The 18,452-nt window shown below is 45.3% G+C and overlaps 1 protein-coding gene across 1 annotated transcript in view; it reads left to right on the top strand.

Annotated features, from left to right (window-relative positions):
- The window catches only part of LOC120894829 (zinc finger protein 395), a 97,332-nt gene extending 79,154 nt beyond the window's left edge, over window positions 1-18,178 (top strand). Inside the window, exons 5-7 of the mRNA XM_040297674.1 lie at window positions 4,635-4,732; window positions 4,837-5,329; window positions 5,418-18,178. Coding sequence (XP_040153608.1) covers window positions 4,635-4,732; window positions 4,837-5,329; window positions 5,418-5,861 — 1,035 coding nt within the window. The 3' untranslated portion in view covers window positions 5,862-18,178. The remainder of the gene's footprint in view (window positions 1-4,634; window positions 4,733-4,836; window positions 5,330-5,417) is intronic.
- The last annotated feature ends 274 nt before the right edge of the window (window positions 18,179-18,452 follow it).

The following is an 18,452-nucleotide window of genomic DNA, read 5'->3' as shown; positions in this document are numbered from 1 at the left end:
AGAGTATGCTTTCATGTTGTTAATCAGCACGGCACAACAGTGGCACGCTCCCAGCAGGTACATACATACATATGATCCACTTAACTAATGCCACTTGAAACCGTCACCTGCAAAACGAGGGGAGATAAGTTTGCTTTTCGCTTCCAGGTAAACAGTATGGCTTCTTTTGAATTTTGTCCTCTCTTGGACCATGGCTGGAAAGCCCTTGAAAGGAGGCGATGGTGCTGCTCCTCCAACTACCAACTTTCTTTGCACTGGAGTAGTTCGTGTCATCTTCTACTGCGTCTGCTCCTCGGCGGTACCTTATGTCCCTTTTCTTGCAAAGGATTATCCTACCACTGACCAGAGGCGCACCATCAGACCGTTTCAATAAAGCCCGTTGCTCCGAGGGTAGGACGGCGTTACTTATCCACCGTTCCACCCTTTGGGGTCTTCCCCTCATGATTCAGAAAGTAGGTCATTGCAGAGTGGAGTGGGACAGTGGCGCTGCACACAAAAACCGAAAAATGCTGCTGCATCGGCAACAAAACTGCAACTCGATTGGTGGCCCCATTACACAGTAACACAGTTTTAAGGTGCAGGGCGGCCACACAAAATGGCCGCACATGTGCATCCATTTTGTGACATTGTGGTAAGGTTGGTAAGGGCGAAGTAGCAACGAAAAAAAGCCACACACACACCCGTTCTGGGCGCTCTGCGGGGTCAGAACTCGAGCCATCTGCCCCCCCCCCCCCCCCCTCCCGGTGTGTTCAGCGAGGCACATAGTTGACCCACATTTTTGGCAGCAGTTTTTGTTTCTAGCCGCTGCTGGGGGGGCGCAAAATAGATGTAAATGTTCCCGGAGGATAATTTTAGCAATAAAAGGACCGAGCTCCATTGTTTTGTGTGCTAAGCAATCGACGGTGATGTTATCTGCGGAGAGGCTGCTACTGCCACTGCTTCCAGTGATAAAGGCGTTTGCAAAAAGCCCCACGACAATGGGGCTAGCTCATCCCCGCTTTTTTTCTCGCCGTGCTCCTTGTTTACAAACGGAAGCGGCAAATTAGGTCAACCGTGAAAGGTACGAACGATAAGGCAGCCCATCCGTTGCTAACCCTCTCCGCTGCTTGCGGCTGCTTGCATTGGCAGCGATAAAGGCATCTTTTTATCCTTTCGCCTGTGGACTTGCAGTTTGGCTGGCATCTTTAAAACGCTGCTGCGCCCGAACGGTGTGGATGGACTGTTGTTTATTGTATGGTCGCCGCAAGGCTTCCGATTGGATCTCATATCCGGAGCGCATTGGGTGAGCTGTGTGAGAGTAAAAACCTTTTCGCCAGCGAAGCGTTACCCAAATCGTTACGGATGCCTACCGGGGCGAGCTTCTACTGTCCCTCGGGGGGCGGGGGGGATGGTGGGTCTCCCAAAATCACCCAAGCGCTCGACCACCGTGTGCCGATGAAGCGTAACGCCCAGAAATCAGGTCAGCGCAGCAGTCCCAGAACCGACAATGTAAACACCAGAACCAGAACCACGGCCATGTTGCGATAGGGCATAAATAATCGCGCTGTTATCTGGAGAGAGAAAAAAAGCGAGAAACGAAACGCGCACACGCACTCACTCGCACCGTTAGAGGCAATATATTCGGTGCTGGGAAAAGTTTTCCCTCCCGGAGAACCAACGGGAAGCCTATGGCAGTTCCAATTTTGCCGAACGGCTAACTAATCGCAAAGAAAAACACACACACAACGCCCTCACCCCCTTCCGACGGGTTAAGAAGCGGAAGGTTTCGATAAGGATAATCAGTATTGCTAACGCCAGGGGAGGCTACTGTTAAAAGAAAGGGCCAAGATGCTTCACACCGATAGGAAGGCGTTTCGGGCCACCACTTCCCCGGGCCACACGTACACTGGGCGGAAGTCGCACGCCCGCAAACGCGTCAAATTATAAACAAAAACAAATTTTCGGTCACAAATCATGGCACATAAATAGCTGAGTTGGTGTGAGTAGTGGGAGGACAACACACACACACAAAGACAGGTTCCCAGATATTCCGGTGCTGCTGCCTCCCGGTAAGTACTTACAATGTTGCTGCCCCGCGCACAAAAGTAGGTCAATCGATAAGTGCGAACGAATACCGAATACCCCAAAAACGGAACGGAACCGGAGTTGCAAAAGCGCTTCGTTCCCACAGGATGCCGAGGCGCCATTTCGTGCTGGCAGCAGCAGCAAACCGCTCAACCGATGGTTACTTTCGTGGGGCTTGGGCACTGCTGTGCTGGGCATCTGCCGGTACCGAAACTTTGTTTATTTCGCCCAGCACGGGAGAATGCCACCACGGTAACGGCCGGTACCGGCCGGAAGCCGAGCGGGCGACCGGGAGCCCAGTGCCCAAGCAACCCAGCGTCCCTTAGTACATAGTACCGTGGGCCCTGCGCAATATTTACCTCTCGCCCAACAGATGGTGCGGCGAACCAAAACATGATGGCTGCGTCCCCTTTCCCGTGGACTGGGTGACGCATGAGCAGGCGAGCAACGTTTGGCGGCTCGGGCGCAGGTTGGAGGGAACGTTGGAACGGGAACTCAACTCAACACAGGATTCTTTCCCGGCCGGTGCCTCTCTACCGGCGCTCGGTTTGTTGTGTGTACATATACATAAGGGCGCGCGTTACAACAAACCACCGCGGACACTGAATATTGATCACACACAAACGAACCGTTCGGGTTTCCCTCGGGCGCTTCCTAGCTGCAATAGAAGCAAAGGAAGAGGGAGGGGAGGGGGGGGGGTAAAGGGAGGTGCAAGGGTGTGCTATTACAATGAAGAAAGCGCGCGCAATTTATTCCACTCACCAATACTGTTGTATCGTTCTCCGTTCTACAAGCGACCAAAACAGGGAAGCTGACGGGATGAATCGGGAGTATAAAGGGACAAACGAACACACACACACACACAGAGTGGAGTGAGTGTGTGCAGTGGGTCACCAGGACGAAACGCGCTGCTTGTGTGTATTGTGCCTCGCATCGTATCAACTGAAAAGCGATGACGACGGAGGCGACGGAACTCTTCGGCATTTGCTGGACCGAAACCTGACCATTAGGGAAGTGCAGATGGGTGCAGGCGCGGGCGTTATCCCTTGTTATTTGATTTGCCTCTCGCTCACGCTGTGGTCCGAGTCTCCCCGATCCGTGTGTGTGACGCGTAGTAAAAAGAAACGGGAGATTGTATTACATTGTAGTCCGGTTTCTGGCCGATGATTCTGCTTATGTACTAACGCCGTTCCTGCGGGATCTCTCTCTCTCTCTCTCTCTCTCTCTCGCTCTGTGTGCCACAACCGGAATGTTTTGCTTTCAGAGACACGCGTGTGTGTGTGTATCAAGATGTCAGCAGAAGGCGTTTGTGGGAGGTTTTTCTTTCCATTCCACCGAAAAAGGGACGCCTTCTGTAAGAAGCAATTCGTCCTGTGGAGAGAAAAAAAGCGTTCCAAAAGCGACACGAGAAACCGGAAGAGCCGAAGGAACCGTTTCGCTATTTTTGTGCCGTTTCGGTCGGTGTGAAGTTCCTGGTGTCCCGGTCGTCCCTTCGCAAGGGAGCGTGTGTCAAGTAAACAATGTAACACACCGTAAACAAGCCCGCTAACCAGCGGAAGTATATGAGCAAATCTGAATCTGTGTGGGTTTGTGTTTATGTCGGGGAGAGAGAGAGAGAGAGAGAAGGGAGCACTCGTTACAGCGGGCGAGAGGGGGAGGGCGGTGAAGCGTATGTAAAGGGCCCTTTCCTCGCGCCCTTCCCCATACCCTCCCACCAACGTCCTGCCACCGGGAAAACTAGGTCACCCCGAATGGATGGTGGTGGAAAATGATGTGAAGGAACGCGAGCAAAAAAAAACTTTATTGCCATCTCCCCCTCACTTTACCTGCCATCGCTTCCTCCCTGGAAAGTTGAAGGAGTACATTTTCGCATCCGCGACCCCATTCGCGTGCAATTCACACACACACACACACACACGTACACATAAACGAGACGTGAGGGAAGGAAGATCTGCTTCCGGTTCGCGGGTTCGGCTTGCTTTTGGGGACGACGAACAGCCCCCGACGAATAACGCCGAGTAACGGCGGAGCTTTCGGGTTTCGGGCCGGGCTCGTGGAGGTGGGAGGGCCGATGGGATCCTTAGCGCGTGAGAGAGGAAGCGCAGCGGCCTCCACCGGGTACGCTTGTAACGCGACCCGCCAGTAACGTGACGCTACGCAAGCGGCAACGACGTAGCTACGCGAAGCTGCGTCACACGAAACAGAGTTTCCTCTGGTGCCATTGGTGGATGGCAAGGTAAAAACAGAGAGAATCATAGAGAGTGAGAGAAAGAGAGAGAGAGGGAGTTTGTGAGTGAGCGAAAGAAGGATTCAAACAGTGTAAGCGTGTTAGCGGGTCATCATGGCCAGCGGCCAAGTGTTGATGTCGCGGTCCTGCGTCGCCCGCAGGACGCAAGTGTTCAAGCCGAAAGTGCGAAATGTAAGAATTGTTAGTGCCTGTTGTACCTACCGCAACTGTTATCTTTTCATATAAGCGTGCTGTGTTTTGATTTTGGGGATTTATATGCTTAATACCAACCCTACAAAATGGCCATTTTATTAACAACAGCTTCCCCTTTTCATCGTTACAGGTCAGTCAGCGAATTTTCAAATGCACCTGGAAAGGTTGTGGCGTCATCTACACTACATGTACGGAAATCACTCAACACGTTAGGAACGCACATCTTGGGTAAGTGAGCGGCACGCTTTGGAAGTGTTACCTCCAAACCGCGGCTTGTAACGCTTCTAATGTAACGCCCGTTTTTTCCCCCGCACCGCACCGAAATACAACAGCCCCCGCAAGCCGAACGAGTACAGCGACGAGGAGGATTTCTTCTTCACCGAAACCGAGGATGAGAGCGACGAGAGCGCGCCGAATCCACCCTCGCCACCGACGCTGAGCCATCGCGACATGGCACGTCCCCCGCACGAGGATCCCGAGTACCAGCGCCAGATTGTTGGCACCTACCGGCAGGGATTGCTCTCGCAATCGCAGGCCCTCCAGCAGCAACAGCAACAGCAGCAGCAGCAGGCTGCACAGCAGCAGCAACAGCAACACCAGGCCCAACAGCAGCAGATCGCCTCCATCAAGCCACCACTGCCGGCCGGCCTCACGGTGGCGGCTCTGAGCGGCTCCAACGGCACCTCGTCGGCCAGCAATGGCGGCTCGAACGGCAGCAGCAGCAGCAGCAACAGCAATGGCAGCACCAGCAACGGTGCGGTCAACCCGCACAGCAGCGTCTCGCCGCTGATTCACCACAACTACACCTGGTCGCAGGTTAGCCCGGTAAGCCATCCCATCGGTCCATCGGCGTTAATATCCGCTCCCACGCAACCAATTGCTCACCATTTCTCTCTTTCTTTCCAATGGTTAGACGTCACCCCAGAAGCACGTGCGGCTGTCGCCCCGACCGTCGGCCTCGTATCCGTACCCGTCGCCGAACTACCAGCACCACTATCAGGCGCAGGCCGCCCAGCAGCAGCAGCAGCACCATCAGCAGCAGCTCGGCCACATCCAGCTGTCGCCGGGTGCGGGCAGTGGCAGCAACGGTACCGCCGCCTACCACCAGCTGCTGGCGGGTGCGGCCGGCGCCACCGGCGCCATCGCGCTCGGCTCGTACAGCAGCAGCCCGGGCTCGAGCGGCGGCGGCAGCAGCGTGGGCAGTGCGGGCAGCGGCCAGCACCGTTCGCCCGTGTCGCCGAACCGGAGGACGCGCGGCGAGAACAAGAAGTGCCGCAAGGTGTACGGCATGGACCACAAGGATCAGTGGTGCACCCAGTGCAAGTGGAAGAAGGCGTGCAGTCGATTTGGCGACTGATCCAAGCCGTCCGCCGGCAACCGCAAAGCAGCAGCAGCGCCACCACCACCACCGCCACCACCAGCGGGCAGTAGCGGCAGCGCCAAGTTGCACCCGTCGGCAGTCGTCGGGCCGAGTGGGGCATCGGCTGGCAACGCCAACGCTGCCCCGTCTACTTCGCCATCGTCCTCACAGTCGCTGTGGATATCGTCGTCGTCGTCGTCCTCGTCGTCGTCCTCGTCATCGTCGTCTTCTTCCGCGCCCTCATTGTCCTGTCCGTCGTCCGCGGTGGCGATGGTCAAGCAGGTGATCCAGCTGCAGTCCCAGCCGCCACTGACCGCAACCGCATCGTCGCTGCTCCTACACAACCAACACAGCCAGCCGGCTCAGCACCGGCTCAGCGTGCAGTACGCACAACCGCAGCATCCGCGTCCGCGCGCCCACGGCATGGTGGTCTGATGCGATCGGCCGCCACCGTTACAGCGTGCCAGGTACGACGTGTGTCATCGAGGCAGCCTCATAGGGGTGCAACCAATTTAGTACTTGCGAGCGAAACCATCGCAACAAATGAACACCCTTCCGGCACAACGTTGCAACCGTCCGCAACAGACATGGTGCCAGCAACAAACCACTTAACATTGGCGGCGCAGATAGAACGCAGCCAGCCAACTAACCAACCAACCAAACCAGCTCATCGACGATGGATAAAAGCAAAAACCGTAAGTAGAGAGTAGTAAGAAGTAAAACATCAGACAGAGAGAAATTAAAAAAACACCCAATAGTTAAGACTACACTGCGAAACGATAAACGCAGTGAAAAGGAAAAAAACACACACAATTACGAGAAGCAAAAGATCTTTAAAACAAAACACAAGAGAGCGATAGAGAGAGTTAAGAGAAGAAAAAAAAAACAAACAAAAGAAAACGAAAATACGAAAACCACAAGACATCAAAGGCTGATTTAGTTTTAACATGCGGATAAACAAAAAAAACAAGATAAAAAGCAAACGAAAAAAAAAAATCTACAAAGCCAACCGATTGGGTGACATCGAACTGGCCAGGGGTAACTGGTCGTACCGCACGGCATTAGCCACACTACCATGGCATGATGGAGGCGCCCCGGACTTTTGGACGGAAGCGCGTGACATTGCGCTAGCAAATGTTTTCAAGTCACTTGTCTTGACTTATTTAATTCACCAAGCAAGCGCGATCGGTCGCCTTCACTGTGCCAATCGTCACTCGTCCGCCCGGACAACCGGACTCAACTCGCGATCCTGCCAGCGGCTGAACTGATACAATCTTCTGACAAATATACCGTCCGATAATCAAAACATCAAACAATGTAAACCTCACACACCCAGATTCCCCCCAGAAAACAGCAACAAACACTCAAAATATCCGGAAGGAAGTGGGGAGTGTGAGGATCGCGATGGAAGGATCGCCGTTCGTGTGCTGGTGGTGAGCGTGAGAGTGACTGGGCGCCTCCATCGATCGTTACCGCCGCGGCACGACCGCCGTACCGAATGATCTCGAACCCGTTCGCTGTGCCGAAGAAATGTGAAATAAGGGTATTTAAACAAACACACACGTACGCAAAAAGAAGATTACAAAGATGTAACACAAAAGATCTGCAATTCGAGAAGGGGAAAGGGAAATGCAAAATGGAGGAGCAAAAAATGGAAAAATTAAAAAATAAAACCCACTGCCAATAAGTTTAATGAAGCGAGGGCGATAAATGCCGACACCGACTCAAATGCAAAAGGAAGGGTTAAAAATAAAGAGAAGCAAGGGCAAAAAAGAAGCAAAAGCTCGCCACTAACGCGTTGTCAGTTATGTGAAGAAGAGGAAGAAAAAAACATGCAGGATGTAAGTAAGGAAGAAGTTATCACAAAACCAAGCGTACATCGCTGGAAGGTGAAGGCAGAAGGCAAAAGGCGAAAGCATATTGTTAGTAACAGCATCATAAGTAATCAACAGCAAACAACAACACAAGCAAAAACCTAAGCAAAACACAAGTAAAAACGTATAAACGTAATTCGTAAACGTAAATTCTCTACTGCAAGCGATAAACAGCGCAAAAACAAAAAAAAACAACATTAACAAAACAAACAAACGCAAATTCTGTCTATCTGTGTGTGAGTGTATGTAATTGTAACATAGGAGAATAAGTAACGAGGGGTATAATCGGTAAACGAAGATTATGAAGCAAGCATAAATAAGGCCACAAGCAGATACAAGTGCTCGAAACACACACACACACTCACGCGTTGGTACCTACTGTGTATGTTTACCTACAATTAAAAGCGGGTTGTATGACGATACCGGCGGTTGGAGTTGGAGGTTATGCATGTTAGAGGAGAATCCTGATGTACCAGCATCGACTGCACCGGCCTAGAAAACAGCCACATTTTTCCCTCCCTCACCAGCTAATGCTCCTATTTACCAATTTTACCAACTACCAACTAAAATTACTAAACGAAAACACCCCTATCGCCCCCGTTTACACGTACGCCAAGCATCGAGCGGGCAAAAAAGCGGGTTTCGATAAGCATATGGGAGCCGTGGTCACATCTGAACGCGTACGACCCTCCCCACGTAGAGTTACCCACGAGTCGATCGATCGTCACCGAAGGCCAGCAGCGAGCCCTGCAATGTGTGTTGTTATACTTTTCCTACACGCTTCTCAGTCTCCCGCTTAGTGCAGCAGAGCAAATGTGATACCAAGCGGCGGAACAATCTTGACTGTTTTTGACCCCGTTGTGAGCTACGAGCTTTTAAGACGCGACCGTGCGCCTTGGCACGATCGTTTACGGCAGCATCGTTACCGGGCTCTTTTTCTTCACAAGCGGTGAAAGCATACTTTGCCAATGTTTTGAAGCCTTTCTTCCCCTTTGGAAACCGATATGACAAGGTTAATTAAGCCTTGTGCTGTTGTGCATGGTTTAAGGGGGATTCCTGATTGTATGGAACCCTCTGGACACTGTCCACGGGCCCCATCCAAACCCTCGCCGCGGTCGTGGCGGCGGAACAGTGACCGCTAATGGTAGTGATGACGGTGAACGATGATGAAAATGATACGCAATTTTGCAACTGATGATCTCTGTGAAACTGTTCGTTTTTTTTTTAATTTAATTCTCTCTCCCCGCGCGTAGAGACTTGCATATTTATAAACATTTATTTTTTATTCGTACGATTGTTTGTTTGTTTTACAACGTGTTTTTGTAGCTCGTGACGTTCTGCGTATCCTTGGCCTGATCTGCCCTAGTCTGGTCTGGTAATTATGGCCAAACATTATTGTTTCTGTACTGTTTGGTACTGCTTCTTCTTCGAGCGCGAGCAACTTGGAACTTGGGCGGAGGAAGAATTCGTTCTTCCAACCCTTCCATACCGCACTGTGCAGCTGCAGCCGGGTGGCAAAGACATTAAATCAATCAAGAACGCCAAAACATACCGACATTTTTCATTGCCCGAGTATCTCCAGCTTCAAAAATCCCAAAAATTCAAACAATCGGTTGAAACACGCTAATATGTAAGCAACACATTGAATCAAACAAAAAATAAACAAACAAAAGCAATTGGAACGTGAGCAAGAACTGAACCGCTGAGGGTACATTTTGACAAAAAAAAGAGGGGGGAGGGTTAGATTATACCGGTAGTGATGCTAAGCAAACTCTACACACACACACACACACATGTGTATGCGGAAGTGGAGGGGAGAACTCGTGAGGATTCTGGCACGAAATGCATTGGAAAAGCACTCGAACAGTTCCGATTGGTTCCGGGATGTTTGCAATGCCGAGGGAAAAGGGAGCACGTGTGCAGGCAATGGTCCATAAAGCAGCCACAAGCGCACTGCAGTAACTACTACTACTACTACTACTACTACTACGACTACTACTACTATTACTACTACTTTTAATGACAATCGTGAGCAAACTGATAAGCAAATGCATTCGATCGCAAGCAAAAGGAATCTTTACGTAGTAAGTGTACGTGTATGTGTGTGTGTATGTGAATGTGTGTGTATGTGCGTGGCATTGCTTATATACATGCACAAATGATCACCATTATCCCCATTTCCCACACACCGCCCTGTTTTACCAACAACAACCAAAACAATTGCTTGAAGGATTGTTTGATTGCTTGGTGGGGGTGGCTTTTATGTGGTGGCTGTTTGTTTTTCACTTCCAATTTACCACCAATAAAAAACAAACTGGAATCGAACGGGTATGCGAACGAGAGAGAAAGAGACAGAGACATGAAAGAGCAAACAGTAAAGCAAAGCGTTGGAAATGTATTGACAAGACTAAAAACTTTTGCCTATTTATATGTACAAATCGAACAAAAACTGCGGATAAGGGAAGTAGTAACGGGAATGATCGAACACGTGTGTGCTGTGCTGTTTGCAGTGCATTAGCAACCCAAACAACGTTGAAACCAAGCATTACATTGGTTCTCTTGGTGCAAGTGCAGCATTTGGGCAAGAATAATGTGTTTCGTGTACCGTTCCTTGTGGGATAGGACCACAGAACATACATACATACATACATACATACATACGCATACACACATACAAAACATACACCATTTGGGAGATAGTAGCGAACAGGATAGCGATGTGTTTGATAGCAGGAATCGATAAGAAAGCATGTGGCATAACCGAGTAGTGATGTGAGCATGTGTGTAAAACGTCTCTTTGTCCGTGTGTAGTAGTGAAGCCGTTTTTTAAGTGTAATTTTCCTCTCACAAAAAAAAAAACTCGTTTTATCGTGTTTGTTAGTAATGAAAGGGACAGGTGGTTGTAATCGTAAAAAAAATGCAAGCAGGAACGAACAGAAGAGAATGTTAGGAAACGCATTACCCATAATACCGTGTGGATAGCTTAAGCCGGTTTTGAAAGAGGACGATGCGCATAAGACATGCCATGGAGAAAGAGAAAGAGATATAATGAGAGATAGAGAGAGAGAGAAAGAGAGAGAGAGAAAGAGAAAGAGAGAAGACAAGCAAGTGCATATAACATGATACAGAAGTAACACATTTAGCACCACCTCATCTAAAGCAAATGCACTCCGCCATTTTACCACTCCTGCAGAAGGCAAGTAAGAAGGAAAAACAAACGGATACGAAGAAGACGGTAACACAGAGCACATAACAGAACAGAACAGAGATCCGAAGAGAGAACAACACAGTTGTACAAAACAAACAAACAATAGCACACGAATAAACCAGACAAACCGATGATTAGTGTACTGGACTGGGCGTTAGTAGACGACGAACGTGAGCGAGGATAGAGATGATGGACATAAAGCGAAGTAAGAGTAGAGGTGGATCAGTGGAGGAGGAACAAAATATGGCGCATTATTATTGGGGTTACCGTATTTTATCTGTTTTAATATATGATTATTATTATTATTTTGTTGTTTTTAAGCGAACCAAGAAAAAAAAACACACACAAAAAACATAAACACACACACAAACGCAAAAAACACATACACACTCATACCCATGAAAAGTAAAAAGTAAGCATCAATGTGACAATGTGTTGTACAGTAGTAGTAGCAGCAGCAGCAGAGAAGTGCGATAAAAACATATAAGTAAGGTATTGAAACGAATCCCTAAGATTTAAAGAAAACGGAGCGAAAGAAAGAGAGAGAGAGAGAGTTACTAACAAGAGATAAAAAAGAAGGAAAAAAACGGTGAAGTAAGTAAGTTACAAGAAGAAGAAAAAAACAATGTAAAAGAACAAAAAAAGAGAAACGAAAAGAGAGAAAGAGAGAGAGAGAAAGCGAGGAAGAATTGATTCACACCCACCTTTATGCGATATAAGTTATTTCGTACGTTATAATCTGTTAAGCGTTAGTTTTAACACAACACAAACAAAACAAAACAAAACAAAACAAAATAACAAAAAAAAAACCATTAAATCAGCAAACACGTGATTGTTGGTTTTTGTTTCATACATCTATACATTAAAACATAGCTTCTTTTCTTCTTTGTCTACCACCTAAGCATAATTTAATGTTGAGCAAAACGACACACGAAAGCATTACTAAACACACTAACTAAACTAAAATCACACACCAACAAACACACACCCGGAACACGGAAACGCTTCTCATCACCACCATTTGTACTTCGTAAGCTTTAAGCTTTAAGAGTTTACAACTATTTTACAACGTTCTATTTTTAAATACCATAAAATATCCTTTCCCTTTTAAGGGGATGGATGAACACAGCAAATCGGCAAACTTCGTACACAAACACACACGCCGCAAGCACAGGCAAACTAGTGGTTAAATCGTTACAGACTCAGCTCTCACTACAAAGTGTCTTTCCTTCTGCTTGTGCACAAATGCACCAACAAAAGCAACAACAACAAGTTAATTCGTTCAGTAACCAATTGTTAAGAAGCACTGTTAGATTGTTCAAACAAACAGACAGACAGACAGACACACTAAAACACACACACACGCATGCATGCAATTCGGTGCATCCTTTGTGCATTATTATTATTAATGTTATTATTATTATTGTAAAATAGTGTCTCGCGACATGCTGTGTGTGATAAATGCGTGTTTGTTCTCTTTTCTTTTGTTTAATTTTGCTGTCTTCACTTTCTATTTTGTCTGTTATTAAACATAAAACCCGCTCCATCTCATAGTACCGATCCGTTTGTTTGAGAGAGGGATATATGAGATGGCTCAGAACGGAGTAAGGATGCCCCCCGGGGGAGATTTAGTGGGATAAGTAGAGGAAGAACAATGCAACAATGCAGACAAAAAAAAAACCAGCGAAATAAAATGAAAACAAAACGAAACCTAAATGCCAAGGCCAATTAAGTAAAGGGATGATAATGATGATGATGATGATGATGATGATGATGATAGTATCTCTGTAAAGTTACGTTAGCCAGATAAGGGTAGGCACGGTCGCATAAATGCAGTACAAGTTACACAAGCTTCTTACACATCGCTTACACAACGCGCTATCTGCACGCTCTGGTACATTTGTTCATTTGTTTCCTTTCGTTTTTCCTCTCTATATGGTTCTTTCTTTTCGGTTATTTCCCTCTTCTCTCCGTCTTGCTTTCATTTTCACTTACAATTCTCTTTTTTTTTAATTACCTTTTTTGTTCTTCCCGCTTCTTTCGCTGCTCACTTATTAAACCATTCATTACTAATTTAGCGAGCGACTCATAATGTTACAATTTGACGCCAAACGCATCGGCCGGCGCCAGCAAATGCCTCTCCCTTGGCGTTGGTCGTTGGTTGGTTGCGGCACGCATAACGAAAAACCACTCTATTTATCTGCCATTTATACCTAAGATTACATTTATTTACGCGGAAATCGGACGTATCGGATAACGGTGTGTCCTCTGTAGCTCTGTAGGAAGAGAGAAAAAGAGGAAGAAGAAGCAGCAGAAAAAGAAAACGAAATAACAACAAAAGCTAGAGTTCCAAAGCTTTTGTAGCTTTCATTTTCAGTCGGTTTTATCGAGTTAGTTTTTTTTAATTGATTATTATCATTATGATTGTACTTCCCACCATTCATTGTGCTTTATACTTTTAACCATTTCGTTTGCATGATTTGGAAACCATTTTCTTCTTTCGTCTCTTTCTTTTTTCTCCAACTCCAAGTTAAGTGCATTAAGTGAAACGAAAGTACCATGTTTTTTTATACATTTTACAATAATACTTTTAGCTGTAACAAATAACAATAACAATAACAAAGCAGCGAAACAAACAATGGTAGCGAGTCTTACGCGCTTCCGTTTGTTTTCTTCTGCTTTGTTTTTTGATCGTGATTTTTGCCACCGTTGAGTTTAGTGTTGCAGTTGCAGGTACTACTACTACCACTGCTACTAGTACTGGGCGGTTTTAAGTTAGTTCAATTTTTTTACTTCAACCCCCTTCTTTTCGCCCGGCTGGTGATGGTTGAGATTAACATTTAACAATCAAACAACGTACACACAAACACACACACAGATATATACATATATACATCCACAAAACTCACACTCATGCAAAGGCTTAGCTGTTAATGTAGTGAAATATATTAGGGTTTAGTATGTTTATTTCATATGTTTTTTTTCCGCCCTCCGAAATTGATCTTTTCTTGCTGTCGTTGTAAACACACTTATTTATTTATTATCCCAACAACCATATTTTGCCACCTAAGACGCAGGGAAAAGGATAGAGGAAAACGTATAAAAAGGGGAAGCTAGAAAGATATAGAGAGATAGAGAGAAATAAAACGAGAGAGAGAGAGAGAGAGAGAAAGAAGAAAGAAAGAGAGAAAGAAGTATATTTTTATTTTTAAGCAACAAAGAGATATATAAATACAAAATGGAAGCATAATCAACTTACCGGCACTTACCTTCAAAACACACATACAAACAAAAAAACATGGGCAAACAATCACATACAAGAGCAAACATATTACAAAAAACAAAAACAAAAAAACAAAATACTGTAAAATATACACCTACAATATAAATGCTGCAACGTGAAAAACGTGGAAAAGTTACTGAGCGGGGGGGGGGGGGGTAAAAAGGGCACAGCAAAATAATGGGTGCAAAAACGGACAAACTCGACCATTCGATGGTTTGCGTTCTCGCTACTATATATATACATACGTCACAATACGCTCACGGTACGCGCGTTGTCAGTGTTTCCGTTGCTTTGGTTGCTTTGACTGTACGCGCACGGAAAAGCATGTACAGAGAACGCTAATGATGGGCAGCGCATCTACCTTGATCTACCTGATCGGATCGAGCGTTTCGCGCAAAACGTTCCCGAGCGGGAGAAGAAAGGAACTATTACAAAGCTCATGCAAAAACACAGAAACCCGCCACAGACACGGAACGGTTGTGTATGCAAACACTATTTAAATCACTAGCCTCACCCCCAAAAAAAAACACACACACACAGACAAACAGTGCAGTCCTGCAGTCCAGTAGCGTTTAGTAGTAGCAGTAGTAGATCGCGAATCGATGTCGATGGATGTAAAGTTGTAAATAGATAGAGCCAAACAGCCCCCCACTCACCACCCCGAACTCCCCATCTCAGCTCCCTGTTACAAAACTTAAATCGTCATCATCATCATCATCGTCATCATTATCATCATCATCTTCTTCACCACGCTACCACCTTGGTGGAGGACGATGATGATGGTGTTGGTGGTGGTGGTGGTGCATGAATTTTGCCTACCTCGTGATTCGGTCTCGACTTATCATTGCATTGTTTGTTTGTTTGTTTGTTTGTTACCTTGCCGCCTGTAACTTTTCCTTTTCCTCTTTTTTCCATTTAGTAAAATTATTTTTCTTTAGCAGAATTTTTGTTTAAGTTTAAGAAGTAGCTTCATTTGCACACCGTTTAACTGCATCACTAAGGGATAGTTTTTGCTGCTGGCATGTTTTGTTTAGTTTCGTGTGCGTTTTTTTTTTTTTTTTAATAAAACCCCTACAAAATATGTAAGGCACAGGGCGGGACCCTATCAGCAAGAGCGAACCAGAAAGAGAGAAAGAGAGCGTGATGGAGCTATGAACCGTGCGTTAAACCAAAACAAACTGCAAAAAAACATTACGAAATAGGCAACACAGCAAAAACTAAGTAAGCAAAGAAGAAGAAAAAGAAGAGTAAGCGAAAATAAGAGAGGAAAAACACTCACACACAAACAGAAATAGTTTTAATTGTGCAAAAAGTAACCGAAAAAGGAAGAAACGTGCCGGAAAAGGGTGCATGCAAGCGTGGAGTGCGACGCAAACCATGTATTAAAGTTGATGAAGCAAGAGCAGATAGTTGTTTCTCTGAATTATGCTAACCAGCAAAGCAAAACAAAACAAAGGCAAGCGAGATTGTTAAGAGCGGAAAGTGGTGAACCGAATGTTGAACACATTGACAAATGAAAACTGAATCAGTAGAGTAAGTGTGTAATAGCAAAGCGTAAAGAGACAAAGAGAGAAGCAAACGCATGTAACGCATTCGCTGGAAGTTGCAAAGTAAATTGGAAGTGAAAAAGAAAAGAAGAAGAAGCAAGCCTTTTGTTGATAATGGTACACTTATTTTGGATTTGGAAAGCATGAAACAAGTAAAATTAAAATAAAAAAAACACACAAAGATATCCACAATCCCTTTTTGCAAAACTTACAAAACTCAATGAGAAAAGAGAAAAGGCAATACACAAAGCACAGTGGAGAAAGAGAGAATGTTATTGAGAACAAGCGTGCAAGACCGGTAAAGATTTCAAAGTGAATGAGAAAAAGGAAAAGAAAATCATGCGTTCAAAGAAGCAACAACAAAAAACACACACACAGGTAACAAAACAACAATGAGCAAAGTGTGTAAACAGATGAATACGATGACATGACGATGACGATCATGTGAAGATGCTGCGAAAGGGACTGTTTCTCTCCCCCCGGGAACGGGTCTATGTGTGTGTGTGTGTTCGACAAAATTTAGGCAAATTTTCTCTATTCGGCCAACGCAAATGATGCAAGCGAACACCAAAACGAAAACTGAAAACCGAACTGAAAACCGGGAGAAAACGTCCCCCCTTTCGGCGGGATCGTCGTTGTCGCTTTTAAGCTCTCACAAACGTATGGTGGTATTGTACAACACCAGCTAAGGGCGCACGCGCAAAAACGCACCCTTCTCTCTCACACACACACTCACACTCACGCTTTAAACGAAGAGTAGTCATATTGATCATATCCCGCAGGATCATCGCACATCATTCCCAATTAAAACAAAAAAAACAAGGGCGAGCATAAAGTACGGCAAAGCCTACTGCGAAAGCAGGCGCATCGAAGGGGGGGGGGGGGGATTGCAGGCAGTGCAGCTATGCATACACGCATGTGTGACCGTATGTGGTTGTGTGTTGTTACTAAAATTTAAAAAAGAAGAAGAAGAAGAAGAAGAAAAAGAAAAGCTACACACACACACTGACTGGTGACAAAAAGCAAAAAATGAAACGAACAACAACTTGTTGATATTGTGTTTTCCACGCGCCTATGCACTTCAGTTTTGAGTTAAGAGTTTGAGCTCCATTTGCAACCGTCATCTAACTTTACCACTCGTTATCTAAGCTCGTTATTGTTATTGTTCAATGCACATTCGCCCAACTTTCCCCCCAACACAACTTGTTGTTCACAAGTACAAACACTAATGCAGCTGTGTGAAACCTGTGTTAAAATTAAAGGGACAACTGAAATGTGCGAATTTGAAATGGTAAAAAAAGAACACACTTTAAAACGTTAAAATACAATTTGCACACACACATTCACGCACATACATGAAATGTCTGCGCATTTGTGTAATGTGTTTTTCTTTGTTGTGCTATTTCCCGTTGTATTCCCCTTCGCTTTTTGCTAGCAGCGTGTGTTTTTGTGTAATGTTTTTTTTATGTTTTTTTTTGCAAAATGTTTGGTTTCAGTTACTTTTGATATGTTAATTGTTTTCTTTTTTTCGGTTAATTATTTATTAAAAATGCTACAAACGTTCGGCACCACTAGAGTTTGTTTGTTATTGTTTGTGAAAGTTAAAGAAAGGGTCGAACCAAAACGTGCAAAAACTTAGAGATTAACAAAAACATAAAAAAAAACACATAAGACACATTGAAACCAATGAAACACATACACACACAATGCACATACCAAACACACCAAACATAACGTTATTAAAAAAAGAAGAAGCAAACGTTCGTTTCACCTTTCCCAATCTTCCCTCTCACTATCTCTGCCACTGCACTCGATGCTGCTTCGCTTGGGTACCATGAGTGAGGAGATTCCGATCATAAAAGCGGAGCAAAGCTTCAACAAGAAGCACCCCACTTACCACCCACAAACCAGACAAAAAGGGATATGATTGATCCAACGCGGGTGGTCGGAAATGAGCAGAAGAAAGTAAACTGTGACCAATGATGGGAAACAGAAAAAAAAGAAGAAGAAAAACTACAAATTATTACTAAACACACACCGCCAACAACATGAAGGAATGCAATGTCGCATCCGCAAGGCGTAGTGTGGAAGTAAATCGTACAAGATCGGTACGAGGTGAGTGAGTGAGTGTGTGTGTATGTATGTGCGTGGAAAAATGAAGCATACACATTGGAGATAAGCGATACAAACGAGATAAGAAAATGAAACAAAAAATACACACAACAAATAAAATAACAAACAAAGCGACAAATACCGGAGCGAAACAATGATCATAATGGATGATGATGATGAAAGATGATGTTCAAATGCGATTTGAATGATTTTTTTTTCTAGTGTTAAGTAAATACAATATTATACATATTACAAATATATACACGGTATTAGATAAAGATAAATCTGAACGATTGTTGTTGATTTTTTCGTTTTGGGGTGGGAACTTGGGTCCGTAATACATTATATCACAAATTGAAAAGAAATGCGTCCTTTTTCTTAGGATGGAAAAAACTGGCTTAAATCCGAAAACGAGTTGAAACTAATAGGTTTTCGAGTTAAGAACAACTCATTTCCATTGGATTTTTTATTTTTTTTATTTATTCTTTTTATTTTTTCAAACATTCACATTAAAAAACACGATCCCGCAGCACAGTGACGATGATCTTCGGAAAATGATGACGT

The sequence above is a fragment of the Anopheles arabiensis genome, chromosome 2 (genome assembly GCF_016920715.1).
Source record: "Anopheles arabiensis isolate DONGOLA chromosome 2, AaraD3, whole genome shotgun sequence".
Classification (NCBI taxonomy): domain Eukaryota; kingdom Metazoa; phylum Arthropoda; class Insecta; order Diptera; family Culicidae; genus Anopheles; species Anopheles arabiensis.
Note: the sequence above shows the minus strand (reverse complement) of the source record. Positions and strands in the feature narration are given on the sequence as shown.